Source organism: Lycium barbarum, chromosome 3 (genome assembly GCF_019175385.1).
Source record: "Lycium barbarum isolate Lr01 chromosome 3, ASM1917538v2, whole genome shotgun sequence".
In the NCBI taxonomy this organism is placed as follows: domain Eukaryota; kingdom Viridiplantae; phylum Streptophyta; class Magnoliopsida; order Solanales; family Solanaceae; genus Lycium; species Lycium barbarum.
Window position 1 is genome coordinate 33875512 of NC_083339.1, and position 27819 is coordinate 33903330.

Below are 27819 nucleotides of genomic sequence, written 5' to 3' on the forward strand. Positions count from 1 at the left end.
TAGAAGGAGGATCGTCTGAAGAAGACGAAGACCAAATTGCTCATCTTGATGATGGGGGTTGGACTCTCGTAACTCGTTGCAAGCGCCACAAAATAGGTTCACGAAAAGATTCAGTGAAATGACAAACTAAGGGAAAAAAGGTGAGAAAACCCGAAATAAAAAATCCAGTTGAGCACCCAAAGAAGGAGAAAATAGAGGGGTGCTACTACCAAGAACCACGTCGGCCAATAACATTAGGAGAATACTTGCCAAGTTGATTTCACACCAAATTCATCATTGATGATGTAAAAGCTTCATGTTGTACCGTTGATGAGAAGGAGGCGAAAAAACATGACCTCGTCATGTCCATCATCAAAAGACTCTGCAAAGTCATTTCCTGAAGTCGTAGATGCGTGCATGGCCAAAATCACATTCACCGATAATGACCTTCTACTCGGCGACACACCTCATAATCGCCCTTCATTAATGATTGGGTTTGCACGTGAGCAAAAGGTGAACAGAATCCTAATCGATGGTGGATCTAGAGTTAACATCCTTCCTATTCACATAATGAAGGAGCTTGGAATCGCAATGGAGGATCTTTTCGCAAGTTGTTTGATGATCCAAGGATTCAACCAAGGGGGACAAAGAGTCATAGGAGTTGTCAAAGTAGACCTCACCATCGGCGAGCTGCAATCTAACGCGTGGTTGCATGTGATCGATGCAAGGACTTCATATAACATCTTGCTCGGTAGGCCTTGGGTACATGAGAAAAAGGTGATCCCCTCAACCTACCACCAGTGTTTGAAGTATCATGAAGATGGGGTTGAAAAGAAGATTATGGCCGATGATAATCCATTCATTGAAGCTAAAGCGCACTTCGCCAATGCCAAGTTCTACTTAAAGAAATGTGCCGCAAAAGTTGATGAAGTTGCAATAATCGATAATGCTGAGTTCATGAACAAAATTGCAAAAATAGTTGCTTGGAAGGAGAAAGTAGCAGTTAAGGAAGATCAAAGGTCCTTCGATGTGAGTAAGTTTCCCAACACAAATGGTGCTTCTTCGAGTACGAAAGTGACTTCTGTTCTTCATTATGTTCCAAAGGCCAAAAAGGATGAGGGAAACATGTTGGGAGGACTGACCCTTCCTATCAAGCAGATTGACACAATAAAGTCATCCACGAAATTACTTGGAAGATTTGTGGCTAGCAGTTCACCACACAATGAAGCACTCTCTATGAAGCGTACAGATGAAGGTTTTGATCCAAATGCTTACAAACGACTTGCAAAGGATGGATACAATCCTAGCGAACCATCAAAATTGGGGAAGATTCTGATGGAACCTGTAGCGAGGCAAAAACGTGAAGGTTTAGGATATAAGCAACCCCCACCAGTTCGCATCTCCATAAGAAGGGTAAGTAACAACTACATTACTGCGGAAGAGGAACCTCTCGCTTCTAACAAAAGGCCGTTTGTTTTTGACCGACTTGGAAAGTTGACCGCGAGGGTTTCTGTATTTGAGAGGTTAGGACCAATGAAGAATGAAAGCAAGATTCGGAGAAACCACAAGTGTATGAAATCATCCGCTTTTCCCAAATCTTAAAATATCTCCAAAGACTTCTGAAGTGTGATCCCTTCTAGGATGAGGCGGCAAACGGATCTTATGGTCTCATATGGAGAAGTACTAAAAGAAAATTCGCATATTGTGGTCTACACCAAGGAACGGGATGAAGATGAACAAAGTGTTGGCTCTTCATATCATGTTACTGTACAAGATGAAAGGGATACTTTATCTCCAATAAAGGTTGACGAAGAGTTGGAGGATTTTTCTTAGTGTAACCATATATCTATCAACGATGGAGAACCTCAAGAAGATGAAGACGCTAAGGATGCTCTGCCCGAATTTGAAGAAGGGGTTAAAACGACAGTCAACGCATTGAAAGAAGTCAACCTTGGAACTGATGAAGATCCAAGGCCCACTTGTGTAAATTCTTTACTTGCAGTCGATGAAGAGAGTGCTTATGTCGAATTACTTAAAGAATATAAAGATGTATTTTCCTGGAGTTACAAAGAGATGCCTGGCTTAGACCCTAAAGTTGCGGTCCATCATCTCACTCTCAAGAACGGTACACGTCCTACCAAACAAGCACAACGACATTTCAGGCCATAATTGGTTCCCTTGATTGAAAATGAGGTTAACAAGCTTATTGAGGCTGGTTTCATTCGTGAAGTTAAGTTCCCTATATGGATTTCGAGCATTGTCACTGTGAGATAGAAGAATGGACAAATTCGAGTATGTGTTGACTTTAGGGATCTCAACAATGCATTCCCTAAGGATGAATTTTCACTTCCCATTGTTGAGCTTATGATTGATGCCACTACTGGATACGAGGCGATGTCCTTCATGGACGGCTCATATGGCTATAACCAGATCCGTATGTCACCTAAGGATGAAGAGCTTACCGCATTCCGCACTCCTAAAGGTATTTACTGCTACAAAGTAATGCCTTTTGGCTTGAAGAATGCTGGAGCAACATACGAAAGAGCTATGCAAAATATCTTCAACAACATCCTTCACAAAAATGTCAAATGTTATGTTGACGATCTGATGGTAAAATCAAGAAAAAAGAGCGATCACTTGCAAGACCTGAGAATGGTGTTTGACCTACTACGAAGGTACTAACTCAAAATGAATCCTCTGAAATGTGCATTTGGGGTTACCTCTGGAAAATTCCTTGGCTTTGTCGTTCGACATCGGGGGATAGAAATTGATCAAGCCAAAGTAGATTCAATCGTGAAGATGGTCGAGCCAAGAAACATCCGTGATTTGAAAATTCTGCAAGGGAAGCTGGCGTATCTTAGGAGATTCATCTCAAATCTAGTAGGGAAGTGTCAGCCGTTCAGTCATCTCATGACGAAAGGTGCTCCTTTCGAATGGGATTAAGCTTGTGCCAATTCCTTTGAGAGCATCATATCTTACTTGACGAAACCTCCAGTTCTAGCATCTCTTGTGCCTGGAAAGCCATTGATACTACACGTATCGGCACAAGAAAGATCAGTTGGAGCACTCTTAGCCCAAGAGAATAGCGAAGGGAAAGAAAATGCCCTTTACTACTTGAGTAGGATAATGACGCCAAATGAGTTGAAGTATTCGCCGATGGAAAAGCTATGTCTGGCCTTAGTCTTCTCGATTCAGAAGATGAAACACTACTTTCAAGCTCATATTGTTCGTCTTATTTCCAAAGCAAACCCCATCAAATTTGTGATGTCGAAACCTATCCTTAGCGATCGACTAGTAAGGTGGTATCTCCAATTTCAACAATTTGAGGTTGTGTACGTTCCTCAAATAGCTGTGAAAGGGCAAGCATTGGCGGACTTTTTAGCAGACCGTCCGATACCCAATGACTGGGAGTTAACTGATGAACTACCCGATGAGGATGCAATGGTCATTGAAATTCAACAGCCTTGAAAGATGTATTTTGATGGTGCTGCATATCGCGAAAGAGCTGGCGCTGGTGTGATATTCGTCACTTCTCAAGAGAAGGTCTTACTGTATTCCTTAACCTTAACACAATGTTGCGGAATATCAAGCACTCATACTTGGGCTTGAAATGGCTGTTGATATGAAGCAGTTACAATTACAAGTCTTTGGAGATTCTGAATTGGTGATCAATCAATTGTTGGGTACCTACGAGGTCAAAAAGCCAGAATTGCGCCTGTATCATGACTATGCACAAAAATTGATTGGGTGGCTCGGTAACGTAACTCTTCAGCATGTGCCAAGGAAGGAAAATAAGAAGGCTGATGCTTTTGCTGCTTTGGATTCAACATTGACTTTGCTTGACCAAGCACAAATCACTATATGCCAGAAACGGGTAGTACCGCCGGAGGACGATGAAGATGAAGAAAGCAAACTCGAGCGTCTTGTGGTCGTTTCTAAAGCTGAGAAAGTCGATTGGCGACAAATCATGATCGATTACTTGTGTTATGGCATTCTTCCAGAAGATCCAAAAAGAAAGACCAAAATTCGTCGTCGTGCCCCTCGCTTCCTTTACTACAAAGATACTTTGTATCGTAGATTGTTCGAGGGAGTTCTCTTGAGTTGCCTGGGGGAAGAAGAAGCAACTCAAGCTATGCAAGAAGCACACTCTGGAGTTTGTGGATCACATCAATCTGGGCCAAAACTGCACTTTCATATAAAAAGGATGGGGTATTATTGGCCAACAATGGTGAAAGATTTTTTGGACTACGCGCGAAGATGCAAAGCATGCCAATTTCATGCAAATTTTATACACCAACCTCCTGAAGTGTTACATCCAACTGTTGCATGTTGGCCATTTGACGCTTGGGTGCTAGATGTGGTTGGACTGCTACCAAAATCTTCTAGTGGACACTTGTACATCTTAGCTGCAACAGATTACTTCTCAAAATGGGCTGAGGCTGTCTCCCTCAAAGAAGTAAAAAAGGAGAATGTGGAAAACCTCATTCGAGTAAACATCATCTATCGTTTCGGCTTTCCTAGTTATATCATAATAGATAATGGCAAGCCGTTCTCTAACAAATTGATGACTAAGATTTGCGAGCTTTTTGGCTTCAACCAACGAAACTCGCCTACGTATTATGCTGCTGCAAATGGACTAGCTGAAGCATTTAACAAGACCTTGTGCAACTTGTTTGTCACGACCCGACTAGGGGCCATGACGGGTACACGGGGCTAACCACCAAGCACCACTCGTACTACTATTCACCATACTCATCCTGCGCTCATTCATTAATCTCATGCTTCTAATCATAGGGAAACCATTTTCACTTTGAAACATAATTACCTTTATATACATAAACCCCTTGGGCTATCAAAAAAATATACATATACAAATGGGAAATCGTGAGACCATACTACCCACACATACGTATCTACGAGCCTCTACTAGAGTACTAGACATATGGACGGGACAGGACCCCGTCGTGCCCAAAATATATATACACACAAAATGGTAAATCAGTAGCACCTCCTGAATAATGGAGTGCTCTCAAAATCTGCTGATAGCTCCTACGAGTCTGGATCATCTCCCTGTCTACCTGTGGGCATGAACACAACATCCAAAGAAAAGGACGTCAGTACGAGCATTGTACTGAGTATGCAAGGCTTAAATAAAATGAGCATAATAAAGAAATCATGAAACATAAAGCGAAAACATAACCTGCTTAGCCTTTAAGAGTAAATGCATTTTAAACATATCACATACATCGACCTATCACATATATAATCCTCATTTACCTGCGTCCGGGTACCATCATACGCCGCCCACTAGTGGTGTCATGTCCGGCCCTCTAGGCACGGTGTAATCATAAGCAGCCCGCATTAGCGGTGACATGTCCGGCCATCTAGGCACAGTGGAATCATATGCAGCCCGCCTTCGCGGTGACATGTCCGGCCATCTAGGCACGGTGGAATCGTATCATCGCATACATCTCATAAACTCATCATAAAACATACATTAGAGTCTTAAGATAATCTATAACCATATCGGGGTGACGTAAGGTCTAGAACCCCCGATTCTATTATGGAAAAATCATAATCATCATAACTCACCTTGAAGGAACTAGTATCATAAGGTGGATTTAGCAATAATAATTAACGTCATATCATAGGCTTTAGAATCTCTAGACTTAGGCTTCTCATTAAAATTATCGAATTCAAAACGCATCTCTTATTCATTGTCTCAGAAGGAGCTCTATATAACGTTGACTCATATTTTCCGGAATGTAAGAAAGTCATGGAAAGAAAAGGGAATTTATTTCATGAGGATCATGCCTTAGAAAGAAGGGACTAGCCTTACATACCTTTTCGTTTGGCTACTCTATCACTTGAATGTTCTCTTTCAATGTTCACGTCTCTACCTTCAAGAGAGTCCATATTAAAATTAGCTAATCGATCACATGAACATGCTTAACTAAGGCTAGAGAAAATTGGGCAGCATTTCCTTTGTTTATACAACCTTCTCCATATCATATATCAACTCCCAAGCATCTATGATAACATTCACAATATCCTAAGCAATAATCTCTGTTCATTTACATTATCCACATTTCCCAATTTCATTTCAAGTCATCCATAATCATGGTCATAGTGCACTACTACATTTACTCACATATAGTGTTTATCCCATGTTCTCAATGTCATTTGTAACAAGATTATATTCATAATACATCAAGAGTCATGATTCATGTCAACTATTATTCAAGAATACCATTCATTCTACATTTAAGCTCCATATTCTATGTTCTTCCATAATGCAAGTCTTTCAACCCCTCAATACTCTCAATAATAAGAAATAAACATAAAACTCGCCTTAAACATTTGGGAACAATCCTTGAGTCACTCTACTCCATTAGAATGGAACCCTTCACTTGCATGCCAAAGAAATTCTCACTCTCCACAAACCCTAATAGGCTTCTTAGTATATGAATCTCTTAGATCTTGGCTTTTGCTCTAGATTTCTTGGTATAGATTGTTGTAGAAATAGAGAGAAAGTTTTAGAGGGTTCTAGAGAGATATAGGGTCTGTTCTTGGAAGAAATAATGAAATAAAACGTGGGAGCTTATATTTATAATCAGGGCTGGAAGCTTCCAGATCCGCGGGTCAACGAGCAGGGTCGACGGCTCGTCGACGTGCGCCATCGATTCTCCACCTGAGAGGTCTGATCACAGAACCTTGTCGACGGTGCCAGGCGATGGCTCATCGACGTGTCGATCAACGCTGACTGGTGTCAGTAGTTTTCCTGAACTGCTTCGCTTTGCTCCGATTCGATTCGTTTCACTTCCAATTTCCTCAAAATGTCAAGAATACATACTTATACACCTGTACACATACCAAGCAGAATATCTCATGACCAAAACTCTGGTGCGGACTACCGTACCGAAGGTATACACCACCAATAAGCCGAAATCTCCTCGAAATAAAATGGGAGGTGTAACATTGTTAAAGAAGGTCATCTCCAAGTCTAAAAGAGATTGGCACGATAGAATGGAAGAATCTCTTTGGGCATACCGAACGACTCATCGCACATAGACTCAAGCAACTCCTTATTCCCTTGTTTACGGAGCTGAAGCGGTCCTTCCACTTGAACGCCAAATACTTTCATTGCGGCTCGCTATCCAAGAAGGGCTCACTGAAGAAGAAAATGCTCGTCTACGCCTTGAAGAGTTAGAGGCCCTTGATGAGAAAAGGATAGAAGCTCAGCAAAGCCTTGAATGTTATCAAGCTCGTCTTTGCCGTGCTTTCAATAAAAAGGTTCGCCTGAGGTCCTTCCAAGTTGGTGATCAAGTCCTGGCGATAAAAAGACCCATTATCATATCTCCTAAATCTGGAAGCAAGTTCACTTCAATGTGGGATGGGCCGTATGTTGTCCAAGAAGCCTATACAAGTGGTGCTTACAAGCTTATAGATGCAGATGGCTTGCGGATCGGTCCTATTAACGGAAAATTCTTGAAGATGTACTATCCTTGAAGTAAGATGATACTACTGGCCCGCATGAGTTTAAACTGTGTACAGCCCCAAAAAAAATGTCCGCTAGGTTGAAAACCTCGAAAGAGGCGGCCTAGGCAAAAGTTAGGACAAACAAAAAAAAACTCTTCTTTTTCTGAACTAAGAAATGACTTGATCCTCTTCATCGAGGTACGTAGGCGTTTAGAGTTTCATTCTAAGTTCAGTCGCATAAAAAAATCCTTTTTTTTTTTTTTTCTGAACTACGATATGACTTGATCCTCTTTACCGAGGTACGTAGGCGCTTAGAGTATTATTCTAAGTTCAGTCGCATGAGCAAAAAAAATAATATAATATATATATATATATATATCTAGCACGGCGATATGGGATCGACGCTTGACTTCTTTCAGCGAGGAGACATATATAACTGGAAAGAAGAAGACAATTCGCAGCAAGTGAGAATATTTTATAGGTTCATTCTTGAAAGAATTTGATACATCAATGATTCGAAAGAAAGGATGAAAATATCTATACAACATCCTATACAAAGAATCTAAGCTATTCATGACGGCAGTTGCAGCCGAAGATGATTGCAGTTTGTCTTAAATGACTCTATCAAGTCGGCATTATTTCTTCAAAGAATAATGCCACTAAAAAATATCTGATGGATGCTTCAAGTAGTCGCTTGCCAAAGCTATAATGTCGCTCCTATGACGAGTTGAGATCTTTTACCACAAATTGCGTAAAGCTGAAGAGTCGAACAAGACAGATTCTAAGCTGATCTTGGAGAATTATCTATATAGATGTAGAAAGCATTTGGCCGTCATTTTTATAAAGATTGTAGTTCAATGAGTCTTCTTTCCAACAAAACTGGTGAAATCTCATCATTTCGGCACTCGTACCCCGAGTTATGTTTTTTCTCCCACCGAAGCGGAAAGTTGAAGAGTCCAACAAGGCAAAATCTGAGCTAAATTTGAAGAATTATCTGCACAAATCTAGAAGGATTTTGGCCGTGATTTTTATATATATTGTAGATCAATGAGTACTATTTCCAAAGAAACTGGAATCTTGTGATTCCAATGCTCGCACTCCGAGTTATGAATTTTCTCCTAGCGGAGCGCAAAGCTGAAAAAATAGAACAAGGCAGAATCTGAGCTAAATTTGGAGAATTATCTGTACAAATCTAGAAGGAATTTGGTGGTGATTTTTATATATATATTGTAGATCAGTGAGTCCTCTTTCTATAGAAATTGGAATCTTGTGATTCCAACGCTCGTACTCCGAGTTATGAATTTTCTCCCACCGAAGCACAAAGCTGAAAAGTCCAACAAGGCAGAATCTAAGCTAACTTAGGAGAATTCTCTGAACAAATCTAGAAGGAATATGGCTGTGATTTTTATATAGATTGTAGTTCAATGAGTTCCCTTTCCAATGGAACTGGAATCTCGTCATTCTAACACTCCTACTCCGAGTTATGAATTTTCTGCCACCGAAGCACAAATTTGAAGAGTTGAGCAAGACAAAATTCGAGCTAAATTTAAAAAAAAAAAAAAAAATCTTCAGTTATCTTCAAAAAAAAAGGGGGGGAGAGAAAATTAATCCAAATCTCAAGACGAAATGATTCATGTTGAAATCAAGGCGACTACTTTTATTACTCCAAGAAAGGAATGTCACTACATCATAATAAGCAATTAAAAAGTAAAACTCCTAAGCAAGAATCTAAGTCACGGAAAAGGCTTGAAACATAGGATTTGTTGACGACTCTTCTCGACCGCCTCTTCAAGCTTGGTATGAGACAACATGTGATTAGCTTCAATAGTATAAATCTCGCCCTCTGTAATGGTGATTTTCTCTTGATTTTTGGACAAATCCTCTTGGTGTTTGTCAAGGAATGCGATAATTTTCTCCTTCGTAAAGTTCAAGGCTGCTAAGTCTTTCTCCCCATTCGCAAGATTTGCTTAAAGCTCCTCCACAGACTCATCTAGCTTTCCATGTTCTTGTTTAGCATCATGGAGGCGCCGTTGTGCATCTGAAAGTGATTCTTGGTATGATTGTTTAGTCATCTTCGACGATTTCAAAGAGTCATACTCCGCATACGCCTTGAAGAAGTTCTCGACAAGACCCTCCAAAGCAGAAACATCGATAATATTGATTTTCCTAAGTTCCTCAAGAGTCGAAGCAATACTTGCCTCCAACACCGTAAAGCTGTCTAAGGAACCTAAAGAAAATTGTGTAATCCATCCGCACAATGCACCCCATATCTCAGAGACGAAGGTTGATTTGAAGCGGAAAATAGTCTCTTATGGATCAAAGCCCGAAGCGCTAGGTTGCAATGGCTGTGAGGAAGGTCTGAACGTCTTCGGATGTGTAATCTGATCAGCGAAAACTTCAGCCGCATTCATCACGTCTAGTTTCTGGAAACCCAACTACAAAACAAAAACCATCAGATTTTATAAAAAAAAAAGTGTAAATGCAGAAAATATGGAGAGAATAAATATTACTTGTTCTGCTACTTCTTCCAAGCCCATCATTGAGTTTGGATCCCCATCCAGATGGATATCAGATCCAATGCTAATAGTGTCCAAATCAGCGAATTCGTTATGGTGATCGTCAGACTCTTTCGACTTCCTTTCTAAATGATTCCAATGTCGATCTCCACTTGTATTACTCTCCGTCGAACTAGAGGATGCGATGGTATTTCTAAAATCAATAGGCAGAGAGGAAGGGCGAGACTTTTTATTGCAAGGTGGTACGAGACTTTTTATTGCAAGGTGGTACGAGACTTGATGTTTCTTTGGCGCCCTTGTCCAATGAACTTGAAGGCTCCCTTCTTTTGGAAGTATTGTTGGTCACCTTAGGAGCCGTAGCACTTGTCTTGGAGACTAGTCGGATGCGTTTAACTACTTTGTCCATAGGGATTTCAACATCCTTCAAGGTTTTGGACTTAGAAGAAGTTTCAAGAGCTTGCAGAGTATCATTAAGTTGCACCTCGGACTTGGAAGAAGGATGCGGTTTTTCTTTCATTCAAGTCGGACCACTTTTGGACAACATAGGTGTATGATCTTGCTTTGATTTTTATGAAATAATTCGAGGATTCATTTCTGATGGATTTGTCCGATTGGCTATCCACCATTCCATGTACTCGCGAGTCATTAAAGGCGAACTACCTTCTGATGGGCGCACCAGAATTATGACTTTTGAAGAGGTTCCAAGGTGAATCGAAGAATTCCAAAGTTGCACTAGTGTTAGCAATGTGCCATTGTATAGTCGCTCTATGAGGTCTCCAGGGATGTCTTAACAAAAATGAAATTGTCTGCTAAACCTATAAGGACTATAGGACTCCACGATGAGATCCGCATCATGCCTTAGTGTAACATAGCTCGAACGAAGGCTTATGGTAGTATCGTTCCATGAATCTGAGAGATCGCTAGTATCGGTGAAGTATAATTCCCTACCTTGTAGCAACACTAAATGATGGAGGTAGCGGGCATCATCTTGTTGAAATAACTTTCGGGCGTCAGAAAAATTGAAGTATTTAGCCATCTTCTCGCCAAAAATCTTGCATAAAGGTATACTCCGATGTGAGTGATTGGCACGATGATGGGTCTTAAAATATTCTCCTAGCCAGCCATATACATAGTGTATGGGGAAAATTATATTCCTCTGCTTCAAGTCTGGAGAAGTAGAGATCTCTCTCAAGCCACGATATATGCTCGCAAGGACTGGGACTGCCGAAGAGAATTTCTCTCCATGAGCCATCAAGCTCGCCACTTTAAGAATGCTAGCACGCACGTAGTCAATTTTCTTATGGGGGAGAAAAAACTTGCAGAGTCAACATCTCAGGAAAGCCGACAAATTCGTCTCATCTCTAAGTAAATCTTCCACTCCTAGCTTGACGAAGGGGGCATGCTCCTCATCAGTTCGTGGTAATAATTCATATCAATATGCCCGGAAGGATTGTGATTCAATCTTGGCTTCGTTGCACGACCCTTTGATGCCCTTTGAGGAGGCTCCGCGTACCTGCTTGGTCCTCTAAACCAAAATTTCACCCAATCATGGATGGACACCTCATGACGGCCACCTTCGGCAAGTTTTTAAAAGGCCGAAAACAAGTATAGACAGCTCTTGGGGAGCCATGGTTTCCCCTGATTGTCCATTTGCGTCAATTCTTTTGTCGAAGGAACAACTTCATCATAAAAAGATCCGTGAATAGGAAGTCTTGCAATTGTTCGTAAGTCCCAAAGTGAGATAGACATCTCCTCGACGAAAGTGGAAATCGTATTGGTAGATGGACGCCAAAGCTCACAAAAAGCATGCAGTACGTTGTCATCATAATCATATGTAAACAAAGAAGCGTAGTTGGCATCGTAAATTTTGACACGCTCCAAGACTTCCTTATAGCAAGGAAGAACGTCTTCCACCCACTCCCAAGCCGGGTGTGTAGCAAACTTTGCCGAAACCAGAAGGCGGGACACTCCAGTTGCTAAAACATCCATTGGGATGAGAAGATTCGGTGGGCGCGATTTCTCAATAAATTGCGGACTTCAATAGAGGGACGTCCATAACAGTGGCCTTACCTGAGAAGTTGCTCATGACGTCTTTGGTCTCCTTTTTAGACCATTCAGCAAGATGAAGCGTAGAAAGCTCTTCGTCAAGTGAGAAGGCACCGATCACTGGAGGTTGAACCTCCAAGGCAAGGACTTTGGCGTTCGAATTGCGTTTGTCGCTCACTATCTCTAGATGAGGACGTGACATATCGCGGTCACGAAAGTGCATCATCTTTGTTTAAAGTTAATGCCGCACAGATGCGCCCGAAGACCTGCAAAAGAAATTAAAAAGGGACAGGTAAGTTTCGTAGAGCATGTCCAAAGCCAAGAAAGCAAAATCAGATTCATTGGCTGATTAAAAAAAAATATACCTGAGCCAATATAGAAGCAATTTGATTGTGGTTTTCGTATATGACGTAGCCCTATGAGTCTTATTTCCGAAGCCGTAAACCGTTCGTGATTGCGATGTTCTAAGTGAAGATATAAGATTTTTCGTCAGGACGCGCAAAACTATTGAACCAGCGAACCAGAACTCAAGGTCTGATTCTCGATCAATATATGAGTAAATATATAAGCCATTTGGTCGTGGTTTCCACATGTGACGTAGCTCTACGAGTCTAGTTTCTGAAATATCAAGCGGATCATAATTTCGACGTTTCTACATCGAGATATGAATTTTCTACCACAGACATGTAGAGCTGCGAAGAAAGTGACGAAAATTCATATTGAAGGAAAACTACCTGATAGAGCGATGGGTTCGAACCAACTTGATAATGCTATAAATTGATGCCCAGCCACCATGAGAATGCAGGATATTTATAGATGTCAAACACAAAAAAATCCTTATTCTAGTCGGAACCAAATTATGGAAAGTTTAAGTTTATACATGGAAAGTTTGAACTTATGGAAAGTTCATATGTTCTCCTAATAAAATAACAAAAATACCATGCAAATATGGAAAGTTTGGAAAGTATGGAAAATATGGGAAGCATGAAAATATGGACGTGTGGGCTGCTGGAAAAAATGGGCTATTTGAAAAGAAATCATAACTTGAGCTAGCCTAAACTAGCAAGGTAGAAACAAAAGAAAAGAAGCTACAGGGATTTATTTTAATACCGTTGTGTAGTTTATGACCCAAAACAAAATTATGATACTTCTAAAGTCTTGATAACAGTTGCTGATAAAGGACTTGATTTCCTCACCTATCAAATGACAAAAGAATACCATATGATATTCCCGTCAGCTGGAAACACCTCAAAGTGGGAAATGAGTTGGCAAATGTTTGAAAGTCGAGTGGACCTCTTGCAAATTAGCGAATGCTACCACATAAAAAAACTTGTCGACGATCAAATTGCGGTGCCATCGAAGAACTTGAGCGTAGTTATTGTCAAGTTTCAAATATTTTGTCCATGCCACGTATCAAAAAAAAAAAAAAAACCGTTTGCTTCATGAATGCTTCAAGTCTCGTCTCTAAAAGGCCTGACAAGTCATACACCTCAACAAGTCTTGAAGCAGGGGGAATTTGTAGGCACTGAAATTTAGTCGGACTTAAATCCACAAATTAGTTTGGATCATATTCTAAATTCAAGATGTATCGGTCCAAACAAATATTATGGGCTAATATAATCGGATTAATTGATTAAGTCCAATTGTTATGGATTTAATTGAAAGGCTAATTCAATTGGGCTAGTCGATCTTGACGGACTTCACATGATGAACCCACTTTATTAGCCCAAGGTCCATGCCACATATCAAGTGACGTGGCACGCCAAGTCAAGTCGAGGACCAATAAAATCGTGTCACGTGCATAAGTGACACAACATGTCAAGTCAATAGAAGAACTAATCATATGTCGCCAAGTGTTCAAATGACATGGTTCAACCAATCATATACAAACCCTAGCTCATCCCCTACAACTATAAATAGGCTTCTTCACAAAGCCAAAGAGGAAGAAAAATACATAGAGAAGCTCTCATCCGCAAACCTTCCGCATACTAACAAGTCTTCGCTCCTAGTGGTGAGCCGCAAGTTTCCATACCTCTACGTTTGTGATTAAAGCTCGGCTCCGCATTCGTAGTGAAATCTCAACAACAAGTAATCCGTCCATTCAAGAACAAGCAAAGCCCTTGATTGACGGCTGTATTGTGAGGAGAAGAATCATAGGATTACATCTTTTTATTTAAGATTTCATAAAGATTGTAACTCTCGCACAAATTCTTGAAATCAAATATTATTCTTTGTCGCTACTTTTCTTGTCTTGATTATTATTTTCAGGAACTAAAGATTAGTCGTTACAATACTAAAAATGCATAATATTATAATATGATTTAGTCAAGTGATCCATTGGAAAAGCTAACATAAAAAAAGAAAATGTTAAAACTATGAGAGAATAATTTCCCCCTAAACGAAACTCTTTTAATGACTATATTGTGGATGCTTTTTTGTGTGTGTGTTGAGTGAGAGAGACGGATCTTCAATTTATGGAAGTCCGAAACTTTTCCTCCAAGAAAGAATTATTCAAATATGGAAGAGATCTTTTCCACCAAGGAAACCTTTTCCGTCATGAAATCATTTTTGAAATAAAACACAATTATGATAGAATCCAAATAAATTAGAAAATTCAAGGCGAACCCTAATAGTTTACAGTAATAAATAATATCTGAATTTAGGCACCAATACTCAGTGGCACATCTAGAGTCCAATATATGGGTTCACGGGTATTAGTCTGGGTGCACCTTCGAAGCTTTTTTTCAGAAGTTAAAAAACGTAGCTTTCTCCAGAGCACTTTTAAATTTTTTTTTTTGAGAAGATACACTTAGAACACTTTTTAAAATCTTGGTCAAACACTAATTATTGTTCAAAAGTATTTTTTAAGTTAATTGGTCAAACACAAACTGTTTTTCACTAAAAATAATTTTTTTGAAAAGCACTTTAAAAAAAAAAAACTTTTTAAAATAAGTTAATTTTAGAAGTTTGGCCAAACAGACTATTAGCCTTGATATCAAAGGTCGGTTGACTGCTATTTTCCTCTCAAGTCACTCTAACATGAAAACAACAACACGACTTCTATTCGTAACAAACGAAGATGGTTACAACTCAAAATTCTAATACAGTTGAACTAGGACTAGACTCGATGTATAAAAATAATGACACAAGGACTAGAGTCTTCAGCCTGATTCTTCATACTCTTAGATGATCAGTCTTCGTACTATCCATAAACATGGAGTTACTTAAAAGCTCTAGGACTGTTACTCCATCTATTAGTTTCTGTGAATATATGATTTCCTGCGAAGTAGTATATAATATATACTATTCTGTTAGTAAGAAAATAAAAAAGGAAGTCACTTATTTCATATATCCTATCAAGGAAAAGGAGGCCAATTCATCATAGTCCTTAACCGAAAAGGATTCTCAAACCGCATCTTATCAAAAATAACTCTAATTCGTCAAGCACACAGAATGTTTTACAACTAAAATACTATGAAAAGATCGATCTTGTGAATATCCAAAAATATGTTGTACAAATAATGGAGATATAGACATATATTCTTATCTAAAACATCTCAGTACAATATCTCAACACATATAAACTTTTCAACTCATTACACATAAGCGGTAAGGACTTGCTTCTTGGCACAATTCCTTCATAGAATACAACGTGTTTGTTAATCATCAAAAGACATTAATATTCAACAAATTCTCCAATTTTGATGATGAAAATGCATGTACTTGTACACTTCCTTTAATCAAAGTACATTAATCTAGTGAGATAATATCCATCTCATACAATTTCACAACAGAAATCAAGAGAGCTTTTAGTATTAGGTAGTGCCAATTAAGCCATACCAACCAAATCGAAAACATACAAAAGTTATTATTCCAGTCTGAAAACTATTCGCAACCTAGGGATATGAACAAAACAGAACCTCTAGACAGGGTTCATAAAGCTAGAGGTCATTGGAATGAGTAGTTGCCTATTTGTGGAGTTTTGCTACAACAATAATTAGTAATCTAGTATACAGATGACCTGTATGAGGCTTTATATGGGAGATAATATTGTTATTCTATTGGATGGTTTGAATCGGATGAAGTAAAGTTATAGGGTTCGGACTTGGTCTAAAATTCCTTGGAAAAGGTCAAGTTAGTACAACAATGACTTAAATAGCTCAGAGTAGGCCAAAGTATGACGCACACAAGAGAGTTTATGGTTTGGAGTTAATGGAGGGTGTCTAGGTTCTCTTAAAAGTTTTTCCCATGAAGAGTGTGATGCTCTTTGGCAAAAAGGATAGTTGAGTCAGGAGTTTATGGTCCATTAAGATCTTGGAAAAGATTTGAGCAGTAGCTTCTAGAATACTACCGGGCATGTTGGCGGTTCATACGGTTGTGATGCGCTTTAACAAAAAGGGTAGTTGAGTCAGGAGTTTATGGTCCATTTAAGATCTTGGAAAAGATCGGAACAGTAGCTTCTAGAATACTACCGGGCATGTTGGTGGTTCATATGGTATTTTATCTACCTATGAATCGCAAGTACATTCAAGATGAGTCCCATGTCATAAAGTTATATACGATACAGCTGGACGAGAATTTGGCATATGAGGAGGTCTTGTTGACTATTTTTGATACGTAGGTTCGAAGATAAGGTCAGAAAAGATAGCTTGGCAAAAAGTGTTATGGTGGAGTCATCCAACCGAGGGGGTTAATTGGGAGGCCAAGGGGACATGCTGGATAGATACAAGAACCTTATTGAGACTCCGATATATTTCTAGACTTATTTAAGGATGAACACTTATTTAAGTGGGGAAGAATGTGACAACTCACCCCCTTCGTTTTTTTAAAACCCAATTATATATATATTGCCTTTTTATAAGTTAACATTACTATGTGAGACTTGTTGGTATGGTTTGCAGAAGGACTCGATGGACTCATGTGAGTTTCTACCACTTGGAACAAAATTTGAAGTTGAAGACTTTTCTGTTACCTAGTGGGTTACGATCGTGAGCATCAAGCCCGTGATGGCTGTAATGGAGGCTGGTAAGTGGTCCAAGTCTTTTTGCGATCTCAATGTTTTCTGTATGCAATTACAATGTGATGCTGGTGGGGGGTTCTATTTGAGAGAAATATGCTTTCTGCCGTCGCGCTTAAGCACATGAAGGAATGAATACAAGATTTTCATGAACTAGTCTTATGTGGTCACCCTTTTTGAACGAACTGGCTACGGGATTTATGAGATTTTAACTTTATACTGACTTCAAGGTAATTATTCTACACTTTTCCAAGATGATTATACTTGATTTCTTTTTTCAAATAATAGATATTAAAACAAAGAATTTAATGGTGAAAATGTGGACTTTAGGCCTAAGATCTAGAAACACTAATTTGAGGTTTTCAACACCTAAATGAACTCGGATTGGTAATCTAAGTCTTCGGTCTAACTCGAATTTGAAATTTATATGGGGTTTTGATAGAGTTGACCCGAGTTTTCTTTTAGGGTTGACTTTGACTTTGATTGACCCTTTAATTATGCATTGAGTCCAATAGTCTTGTTTGGCATCACTAGATATTTGTTTTGAATTGATTGGAGTCTTTTGGCAGATTCTAGACATGGAAAGATTTTCCTAGAAGGTTAACCTGAGTTTGGACCGAGGTAAGTTCAGACTTTGACCTTATTTTTCGCTAACTAGACCTATGTTACATATACTGTATATATGGGGTGATGAGTGTATATACGGAGATCGTATATAAGATTTATTGTTTCTATGTTATTGTGCGTGACTTGATATATTTATGATATTAATTATGCATAATGAAATATGCTAGTATAATGTTATATGTATATTTTACATGTTACTATGGCGTTATAGAGTTCATGTATGTTGATTTACATGGTTTATATAAATTGTTCTGTCATTCTCTTTGTATATATATATATATATATACACTCACACTCACACACACTGCTTTGCATATATGACACATAATGGATATGTGAAATGTTGTAAGGGGGGTGTGGTCTCACATTCATAAGTATATATGGATTCACATCCGAGTTTAGGATCATGTTTAGGGTGTGTTTACTCACGTTTTTGTTATTGCGTGTGGAATGGATCCTCTTTCACGAGTCATTAGCCTTGATGGACCCCGAAACAATATGCACGTAAGTTTTATTTATTGGACTTGTAGGTTGTAATGTAAAATTTGAATATTTACTTTGCATATTGTGATATGCTACTTTGAAAGAATATTTTCATATTATGAATTTAGCCATTACATCGTTAAGGCCCGTACTCAACCCCTCCTCCTTGCATTACGTAGGCAGATATGGACTCGAGGCGCACTAGCAAAGTTCGTGAGTGATTTCAGATTTGGTCGTTGTATTATGGATGAGTTGTCTGCCTTGCTCAAGTGGCTAAAGGTAAAAATCCTATATTGTCCTTATCAGGTTTTTGCTCCAAATACTCCTCTTTTCCCTCCAATAAGTTTCCCTCCAAAAAAGTAATAATTATTATCAGAGCATGCTCATATTTTTTTCTTCCTAATACATTAAGTATTTAAATTAATTTTATAATTACAAATACCTTAGGATTAAATTATATAAATTGAATTTGAATAAATATTAAATTCAACTGAAAATTCTTAGTAGTAAGAATTTCTAATGAAATGTTTAAAGTTTTAGTTTTAGTTAATTTAATTAAAAAGCTAATGTATTAAAATTAAGCTAATATATTGAAACTATATAAAAACCAATTTTGCAAACTTTAATAAGACTTATAGTTTCAAATGGATTAACTTGATACGATTTGGACTAACCGATTTCATAAAATCATGGGACTGATTGGGACATTCACGAAACATGGAAACTTGAACGTATAGACTGATTTGGACTAAACTTGTGGAACCAATTGTGACTATTTAGACTTAAAATAAAAAAAATAAAATTTGGCTAAACTTGACTAAAGCATAAGAATAAAGTGGACTATATAGAATGCTATTAATATATGAGTTATATTCTTAAAAACTATATTTATTAAAAACTATTTTTTGTACTAATATATATATTTTTAAAACTATTTTGGTTGGACTTACGTAGGGTCCTACTTAGGCTAAGAGCCTTCGGGTATTAGCCTAAGTGTTCTAGTCCGACACCCTAAATGCTCAATTTTGGGCAAATGTTTACCACTTTTGATTCTTGAAATGAGTTATTTTGCATAAATGACTAACATTTGTTAGCGGAAGTATTAAAACAGAAACTATTTTTTATCACAAACTAATTTATATCTATATAAACATATTATTAGAACCCATAGGTAAATCACAATTGAGCGGATCCTTAATACCGGGGTGCCTAACACCTTCCCCGGGGGATCACCAGAACCCTTATCCATACTTTGGTTAGATTAGGATTCTTTTAAAACTTAACTGCTTTAAATGAACCCTTTTAGAACTGATTTTTCTAATTTCCTAAAAATTAGGTGGCGACTCTAAAATAAGTCCATTTAGAGCACTATCCAAGTGGGGTTGAGATACTCTGATTTGTGCATCCATCCAGACCTGGGTCTGCCTAAAGGCTTCAAAATTCCCAGGTTTGATCACTTCAATGGGTCGGGCAATCCCAGAGCCCACTTAAGGGCTTACTGCAACCAGTTAGTTGGAAGTAGCGGAAATGAAGCCCTGCTCATGAGGTTGTTTAGTCGAAGCCTGTCAGGAACGTTAATGGAATAGTTCATCTCTCAAGATATTAGCTGGTGGAAAACATGGGAAGAAATGGCAAGTTCATTCATGGAAAGATTCCGCTTCAATGTGGAAAATGTGCCTGATCGCTTCTCATTGGAGAAAATTAGTCAGAAATCGACTAAAACCTACCGAGAGTATGCTAGTCACTAGAGAGATGAAGCGGCACGCGTACAACCTCCTATGACCGAAGCCGAGCTGGTAGCCGTATTCATACGGTACCAAGAAGCTGTTGCTTTGACAAAATGATAACTATGAAAGGGAGTTCCTTCGCAGATATAGTTGTCGTTGGGGAAGATATGTAGGATGGCCTCAAAACTGGCAGGATTGTTAGTGTACTAAATAGTTCAGTTGCGTCTGGTGCCATGAGTGGCAAAAGGAAAAGAGAAGATATAGCCTATGTTTCTGGGACTACTAGTTCAAAAAGCCAAGGAAAAGAGATGACCCACAAAAATCCAGATCGCTACCAATTACCTCCACCAACCAACTACACAACCACCTCACCCCAATATAGCCCAATGACTCTGTGCTACGCACAACCTGGCAACCAAGCTCCACAACAAAACTATCAAATACCAGCGCCGAGCAACTGAACCCCACGATCAAATTACCAAATGCCAGCACCGAATAACCAAGCTCCGCAAAACCAGACTTTCCAGAACCAGCCTCTACTAGCTAACTATGAGGCACCCCAAAGGAAACCTATGAGAGCGTTCACTCCTTTGTCAGAATCAAGGGCAATCCTATTTTCCAAACTAAGGGATGCTGGGCGAATAAGCGCTGTCCCACCAAAACCTGCTAACCCCACTGATCGATGGTACAAGCCAGATCTCACTTGCGCCTATCATTCTAACCAAGCTGGCTATGCCATTGAATATTTTATAAACCTAAGGCACAAATTACTGGACATGATTGATAATCCTGAGCTCATCTTAGAGCTGACACCTCCAAATATGGACACAAATCCGCTCCCAAAGCATGGAGGAAACCAAATTCACATGATAGAGAGAGGTGATGAATGAGAAGAGATCTCAGCGATAATCTGTCCAGATATTGAAGGGTTAGAGAGCACTGTCGCCTCGTTGTCTTTACAAGAACGAGAAGAATGATGGACCCTTTGACAAAAGAATCTGAGATATCTGCCATAGCCAAAAGAGAGCCTTTCGTGCTCAAATACCCCTGAACGACCAAATACCCCTCAACAGTTGTTCGAATTCACAACGAGCCATTCAGTCGAATTCACAACGAGCCATTCATACTCAAAGTATCAGGATCAATTGAGAATGAACCCTTTGTGATCAAACCACCTCACCAGATGATGATCAATAAAGAAAAAGAAATAGCTGTTGTGGTTCAGGGTATGACCAGGTCAGGAAGGTGTTATGCCCCAGAAGAACCTGTGCCCAAAGCGCCTCGTCGCGAAAACCCTTATAAGAAACCAATAACCGAAGGTGAAGCCGAAAATTTCTGCAGGCAAATGCCGGTCAAGGATTACTCAATTGTTGAGCACCCGCATAAGACTCCGGCCAGGATATTGGATGAAGTCCACGTACCCGCCGGCACTACAAGTGAAACATTGGCCGAAATTGTGAGGTATGTTGTACAAGCACATAAGCTATCATTTTCTGACGATGAATTACCAAGGGAGGGGAAGTCCCATAATAAAGCCCTGCACATAACAGTCAAATACCGTGACAAAATTATTCCACATGTATTGATTGATGGAGGAGCTGGGTTGAATGTATGCCCTGTGACTACTCTGAAATAACTCGGGTATGATATTGGCAAGATCCGCCAGAGTCGGACCAACGTAAAAGCTTATGATGGTGCAACCAGCAACCCGATTAGAGAAATAGATCTACACATACAAATGGGCCCCATAGAGTTTGTAGTGAAGTTTGTCATCATGGACATCAAAACAAGCTATAACCTATTATTAGGCCGACCATGGTTGCACGCCGCCGGAGTTGTGGCATCCTCGTTACATCATTCTCTCAAATTCATATGGGATGATTAAGAAGTCGTGATTTACGGCAAAGGAAGTGTCCATAACTATCCAGATAACTCTGTACCAGTCATAGAGAAATCACCAGCGGGTGTTGATTTTCATACTGTTGAGCTAGCCATGGTAAATCGTAGGGGAGATAATGAAGATACCCCTATGCCACTGGTCTACAAGATGGTTGCTACAACTATGATGAGGAATGGGTTTGAACCCGAGAAAGGTCTGGGAAAGAACTTGCATGGAATCAGAGAACCAGTGAGTATCAAACATGGGAAGTACTGGTTTGGGGTTAGATACGAGCCATGTCAGGCAGAAGAAGAAGAAGTAGAATTTGGGCTGAGGGGTCCATTGAAATGAGAAAGCCTTTCTGCCTCTCTACCAATCCTTCACAGCATGCCCATTGGGTCACAATGGCGGAGATCCAGAAGAGGGTTTAAGGACGCTGTTTTGGGAAGGAGAATGCACGGCCATCATTGAAGAATGCTTTGAAGCCTTAGAGATTCGCCCTGCTGAACCAGGAGAGATAGCAAGTGGGTGGACTTCTACACCGTTGTTCACTCTGCGGTAGAAAGAATGCTCATTTTAAGGAAAAATGGCGAAAGTCGTCTTTGAGGCCCAGTTTATCACCTTTTCATGTTTTATTATTTACGTGTTGTTTAATAATGGAAATGGCTCGATGTTCCATTCCGAGCTAGGACCGTCATTTGTACTGCTCTTTTTAAAATTTCAATGAAAACGCCTCAAAATTTGCAATAAAACAAAATTGTTTTACTTCACCTATATAAGTATATGTATAATTATAATATAACTATATATAAATACATAATTAAGATTGCTTTTACATGATTAATAACCATGTTATTCTGTTTTACAGTATTAATACAGAGGCCACAAATAATGTCATGACATGTTACAAACCAAGTGAAAATAACGATGAACAAAATGACGGTCAAGAAGAAGAGATAGCTGAACCGGAGGGGTTAATAGATGCCGAAGAAGAATATGAGAACAGAACAATGCCAAAACTAGAGGAAAAAGAGGTGGTTAATCTAGGAAGTGAGGAGTTGGTACGAGAAACTAGAATAAGTGTGCACTTGACAGAAGCTGAGAAAGAAAGGTATCGGAGCCTACCGAAAGAGTATGAAGATGTCTTCGCTTGGTCGTACGCTGATATGCCGGGTTTGAGTACGAATATTGTTGCCCATAGGTTGCAAATTCTCGAAGGATTTGCCCCGGTAAAACAGAAAATCAGGCAGCCTAAGCCTGGTGTCAGCATTCAGATTAAAGAAGAAGTAGAAAAACAGATTTAGTCGCGGGTTGTTGAGGTGACACCATGCCCGACATGGTTGGAAAACATAGCTCCGGTACAAACGAAAGACGGGAAAATAAGGCTTTGTGTGGACTACCGTGATCTCAACCGCGCTATCCCAATGGATAATTTCCCACTCCCAAATATTCACATACTCATTGATAACTGCGCCAAGCATGAGGTGCAATCTTTAGTGGATTGCTACGCAGGCTATCATCAGCTATTAATGGATGAAGAAGATGCTCAAAAGATGGCATTCATCACACCGTGGGGGTTGTATTATTACCGGCTAATGCCTTTTGGACTCAAGAATGCCGGCGCTACTTACATGAGGGCGATGACCACCGTCTTTCATGATATGATGCACAAAGAAATTGAGGTGTACGTAGATGACGTCATCATCAAATCCCGGGAAGGTGAGGACCCCCCCCCCCCCCCCCCCCCCCCCCGAACATTTACGAAGATTCTTTGACAGACTCCGCAAGTACGATTTGAAATTGAATCCTGTAAAATGTGCATTTAGAGTGCCTGCTGGAAAATTGCTAGGGTTCATTGTCAATCATCGTGGTATCGAGTTAGATCCCACCAAGATCAAAGCAATCCAAGAACTACCACGGCCAAGAATAAAGAAATAGGTCATGAGTTTCTTAGGAAGGCAGAATTACATTGGACGCTTCATCGCCCAGTCCATAGTAATCATAGAACCAATCCTCAAGCTCCTCAAGAAGGATGCTCCAACCAAATGGACAGAGGACTGTCTGAAGGCTTTTGACACAATCAAAAGATACCTGTCAAATACACCTATTTTAGACCCACCAAGGTCGGGAAGCCCTTTGCTGCTATACACGTCGGTATCGAAAAATGCTTTTGGATGCATGTTAGCGCAAAATGACGAAACAGGCAAAAAAGAGAGAGCTATTTATTACATCAGTAAGAAGTTCAGACCTTGAGAATCCAGATACTTCTTGGTGGAAAAGACGTGTTGCGCTCTAACTTGGGTATCTCAAAAGCTGAGATATTATATGGTTGCATACACGACTCATATGATCTCAAGAATGGATCCACTAAGGTGCATCATTCGCCAACCTATGCCCATAGGGACGCTAGCCAAATGGAAAATGCTTTTAAGCGAGTTCGACATCCAGTACGTCGCACAGAAGGCAGTAAAAGGGCAGCCATTGGCAGATCTACTGGCAGGAAGCCCGGTAGATGACAATCCCGTACCTTTATGGACTTACTTCCCAAATGAAGAAATAATGAAAATTGAAGGCGAAGAAAGTGAAGACGAATCAAGATGGAAAATATACTTCGATGGAGCAGTCAATTTTAAAGGATCAGGGATCGGAGCCGTCTTAGTTTCAGACTCAGGCCAATATTATCCAGTAGCGGCCAAGTTAAGTTTCAATTGCACTAACAACATGGCTGAATACGAAACTTGTGTCTTGGGTCTACGTTTAGCTCTCGACATGGATGTGAAAGATCTTCAGGTAATTGGCGACTCGGATTTACTAATCTATCATGTTCGAGGAGAGTGGGCCACCAAAAATAAAAAGATCATACCGTATGTTAGACTTGTGAAAAGATTGGCAGGTCGTTTTCGAGAGGTCAAATTCAAACATATACCAAAAGCCCAGAATGAATTTGCCGATGCATTGGCAACAATAGCATCCATGATTCAGCATCCCGATAATAGATACATTGATCCTGTCAAATTCGAAATCAAATATTAGCCAGCCCACTATGCTTTTGTAGAGGCTGAGACTGATGGAAAACCATGGTACATTGACATTAAAATGTTCTTGGAAAAAGGATAATATCCCGAAGGGATCACTTTAAATCAAAAAAGGACTATCAGGAAGTTAGCAGATGGTTTCTTCCTCAATACGAATGTCCTGTACAAAAGAACTCTAGACCTGGGATTGGTTACATGTGTTGATTCTTTTGAAGCTACAAAATTGATTGAAGAAGTGCATGCTAGAACCTGCGGACCTCACATGAATGAGTTCGTGCTAGCCAAGAAAATCTTGAGAACAGGTTATTACTGGATGACCATGGAATATGACTATAGTAAATTTGTCCAGAAATGTCACAAGTGTCAGATTCATAGTGATTTCATAAAGGTCCCTCCAATAGAACTAAATGATGTGACGTCACCTTGGACATTCGCCGCTTGGGTCATGGATGTCATAGGACCAATCGAGCTAGCTGCGTCAAACAAACATCGTTACATCTTGGTCGCCATAGACTACTTCACCATGTAGGTGGAAGCAACATCTTATTCATCGCAAATAAAGTGGTCACAGGCTTTGTGTGCAACAACATCATGTGCCGATTTGGCATCCCAGAATCAATCATAATAGTCAACGAGGCTAACCTAAATAGCCACTTGGTGAGAGACATGTGTGCGCAGTTTTGGATCACCTACTGAAATTCAACCACATATCGACCACAAATGAATGGGGCTGTAGAAGCCGCTGACAAAAACATCAAGAAAATCCTCCGAAAGATGATTGATAACTACAATGACTGGCATGAGCAGTTGCCTTATGCATTGCTGGGATACCGTACTACTGCCAGGATTTCGACTGGAGCACCCCATACCTGTTGGTGTATGGCACTGAAGCAGTGATACTCGCCGAAGTAGAAATCCCTTCGCTTCGAATAATACAAGAAGCTGAGTTAGATGATGCGGGAATGGATCCGCAAAAGGTCTGAGCAACCGGCTTTGATAGATGAAAAGAAAATGATTGTTGTTTGCCATGGTCAACTATACCGACAAAGAATGGCACGTGCTTTCAACAAACATGTGAGAACTAGGGTGTTTCAAATCAGGCAATTGGTACTCAAACGAATATTCCCTAATCAAGAAGAATACAAAGGAAAGTTCGGACCAAACTGGCAAGGGCCGTATATGGTGCGAAAAGTACTATCAGGAGGAGCCATAGTACTTGCTGAAATGGATGGTCAAGAGTGGCGAAAAGCGATAATTAAGATGCCATCAAAAGATACTACGTGTGAAGAAGAAGGCAACTGCAAAGATTTAAAGTTCCATAGTTTAGGTTTTTTCTTTTAATTGCGTTTCCTTCGCTTGTAATTTTACATTTTTTTTTCTCCTTAGAAAAACCAAATCCAAAATCATGTACGAACTACGCAAGGACCTGATTCCCTGTACTTATAAAGGGATACGTAAGCGCTTTTCCAAGTTCGGTCTCTTTAACCCAAAAATTCAAAATTATGTATGTTGAACTGCGTCATGACCTGATTCCCACTTTTGGGATACGTTGGCGCTCTTTTGAGTTCTGTCTCACCAAAAATTCCAATATGATTACCCTGAACTACTTTTCGACCTGATTCCCGAAACGGGATATGTAGGCGCTCTCCCGAGCTCGGTCATTCCAAATAAAATTCCCAATAAACCTTAGGAAAACTTCAGAAATGATTTAGCGAAAAGAGAGATAAAGGTAACCCCACAAGGAAACTGGAGTGAAATTTTTGAGAAAGATCTCAAAAGTTCCTCAAGAATGGCGAAATCAAGAAATGACAAGTACACACTTACACTGGGCAAAATTTTTGAGAGGGTCTAAAAAATTCCTTCGACACAACAAAACTTGAGTTGGTAGAAAGACGCATACGAACTGGGGCAAAATTTTCTAAAGGGATTCAAAAATTTCATGAGTCGAGATCAAGAAGAAGAAGGAGAGACGGGAGACTTTGCTTGAGTAACTAATGTCATTACATCAAAAGGGTGTATATAAAATATTATTTTCATATATGCATATTTTCTAAAAATCATCACCCAAAAACTTTTCTTAGCTCTGCTAGAAAATAAAAGATCTTTAAGGAAAATGAGCATCCTTTCCTACCAAGATATGAACGAAAGAAGTCCATACGCAAGGAGAGGGGTCGACCATATAGGAAACTGACAAATTTTTCTGTGGATGTAGGAACAAACAAGCATGGATGTCCTACACTAACTCATTTGCTAGAATGTTTTAAACAGGGTAGCGATAACAAGCAAAGCGAAGAAAAATTTCCAAGGACGGCGGCATAAAGAGTGCACAAAAGGGTAATGAAGTCCTTCCCGAGTGAAGTTTCCTTTATGCTGAAAAGTTTGTCCATTTTGTAGAGCACAATGATTTTTACAAAAGAAAAACTTTAAAAGACTACTGGAAGATATAATCACGGTATCAGAAGCCAGGTCTTCACTAAAAAACAGCTTTTGTATCAAGGTATTGAGACCCCGGCCTACACGTCGCATGGCTTGCCTTGAGACATTGGCTGAGTGGATGTCCAAAAATCTAAACATTTAAAATGACGCGTTGATAGCGGGATTGAATGCCATTACTCACAATTGAGTCTAGTCCTTTTGGAAGATGTGAATCCTATCGACGGGCAGGTATTCTTCCCCGGAGTCAAAATAGGAAGGTGTAAGTCTTGCCACCGAGGTAAGCTTTATTCCTCAAAATGACGATATGGATTAAGCGAATACGTGCCAAAGGGGCTGAGCCGCCATCCATACATATAGCCAAAAATAGGTAGTGTAATTCCGAGCTTAATGTCCGCAATCATTGAAATACGAATGTGATTCCTACGTCAAGATTTGCGGTCACTATTGGAGTCTATTTCAAGTTAAGGTAATCATGGTTCAGGGATAGTGGTAGTCATGAGAAAAGGCTCCGCCCTTGAATATGCAGTAGTTAACTTGAAGATTCTGACTAAATGTTGTAATTCTGGACACAGGGGTTAGCGGTCATCATGAGAGG

At 39.7% G+C, this 27819-nt stretch overlaps 2 protein-coding genes across 2 annotated transcripts; both read left to right on the forward strand.

The window, feature by feature from the left end:
• Window positions 1-330: 330 nt before the first annotated feature.
• LOC132630681 (uncharacterized) lies at window positions 331-3447 on the forward strand. Its single transcript, XM_060346240.1, has 4 exons — window positions 331-1502; window positions 1620-1746; window positions 1813-2104; window positions 2975-3447. The coding sequence occupies exons 1-4, from the start codon at window positions 331-333 to the stop codon at window positions 3445-3447; spliced, it is 2064 nt and encodes a 687-aa protein (XP_060202223.1).
• A 142-nt stretch (window positions 3448-3589) lies between these two features.
• Window positions 3590-7488, forward strand: LOC132630682 (uncharacterized). Its single transcript, XM_060346241.1, has 2 exons — window positions 3590-4468; window positions 7051-7488. The coding sequence occupies exons 1-2, from the start codon at window positions 3590-3592 to the stop codon at window positions 7486-7488; spliced, it is 1317 nt and encodes a 438-aa protein (XP_060202224.1).
• Window positions 7489-27819: the final 20331 nt, after the last annotated feature.

What these genes read in the sequence shown, in the direction of transcription:
- LOC132630681 (XM_060346240.1), top strand. Translation starts at nt 331, where the DNA reads ATGACCTCGTCATGTCCATCATCAAAAGACTCTGCAAAGTCATTTCCT. An exon ending in GCTCTTCATATCATGTTACT is followed by an intron (nt 1,747 to 1,812) that starts GTACAAGATGAA and finishes GATTTTTCTTAG; the next exon opens with TGTAACCATATATCTATCAA. An exon ending in TCATCTCACTCTCAAGAACG is followed by an intron (nt 2,105 to 2,974) that starts GTACACGTCCTA and finishes CGAAACCTCCAG; the next exon opens with TTCTAGCATCTCTTGTGCCT.
- LOC132630682 (XM_060346241.1), top strand. Translation starts at nt 3,590, where the DNA reads ATGGCTGTTGATATGAAGCAGTTACAATTACAAGTCTTTGGAGATTCT. An exon ending in ATGTGGAAAACCTCATTCGA is followed by an intron (nt 4,469 to 7,050) that starts GTAAACATCATC and finishes CATCGCACATAG; the next exon opens with ACTCAAGCAACTCCTTATTC.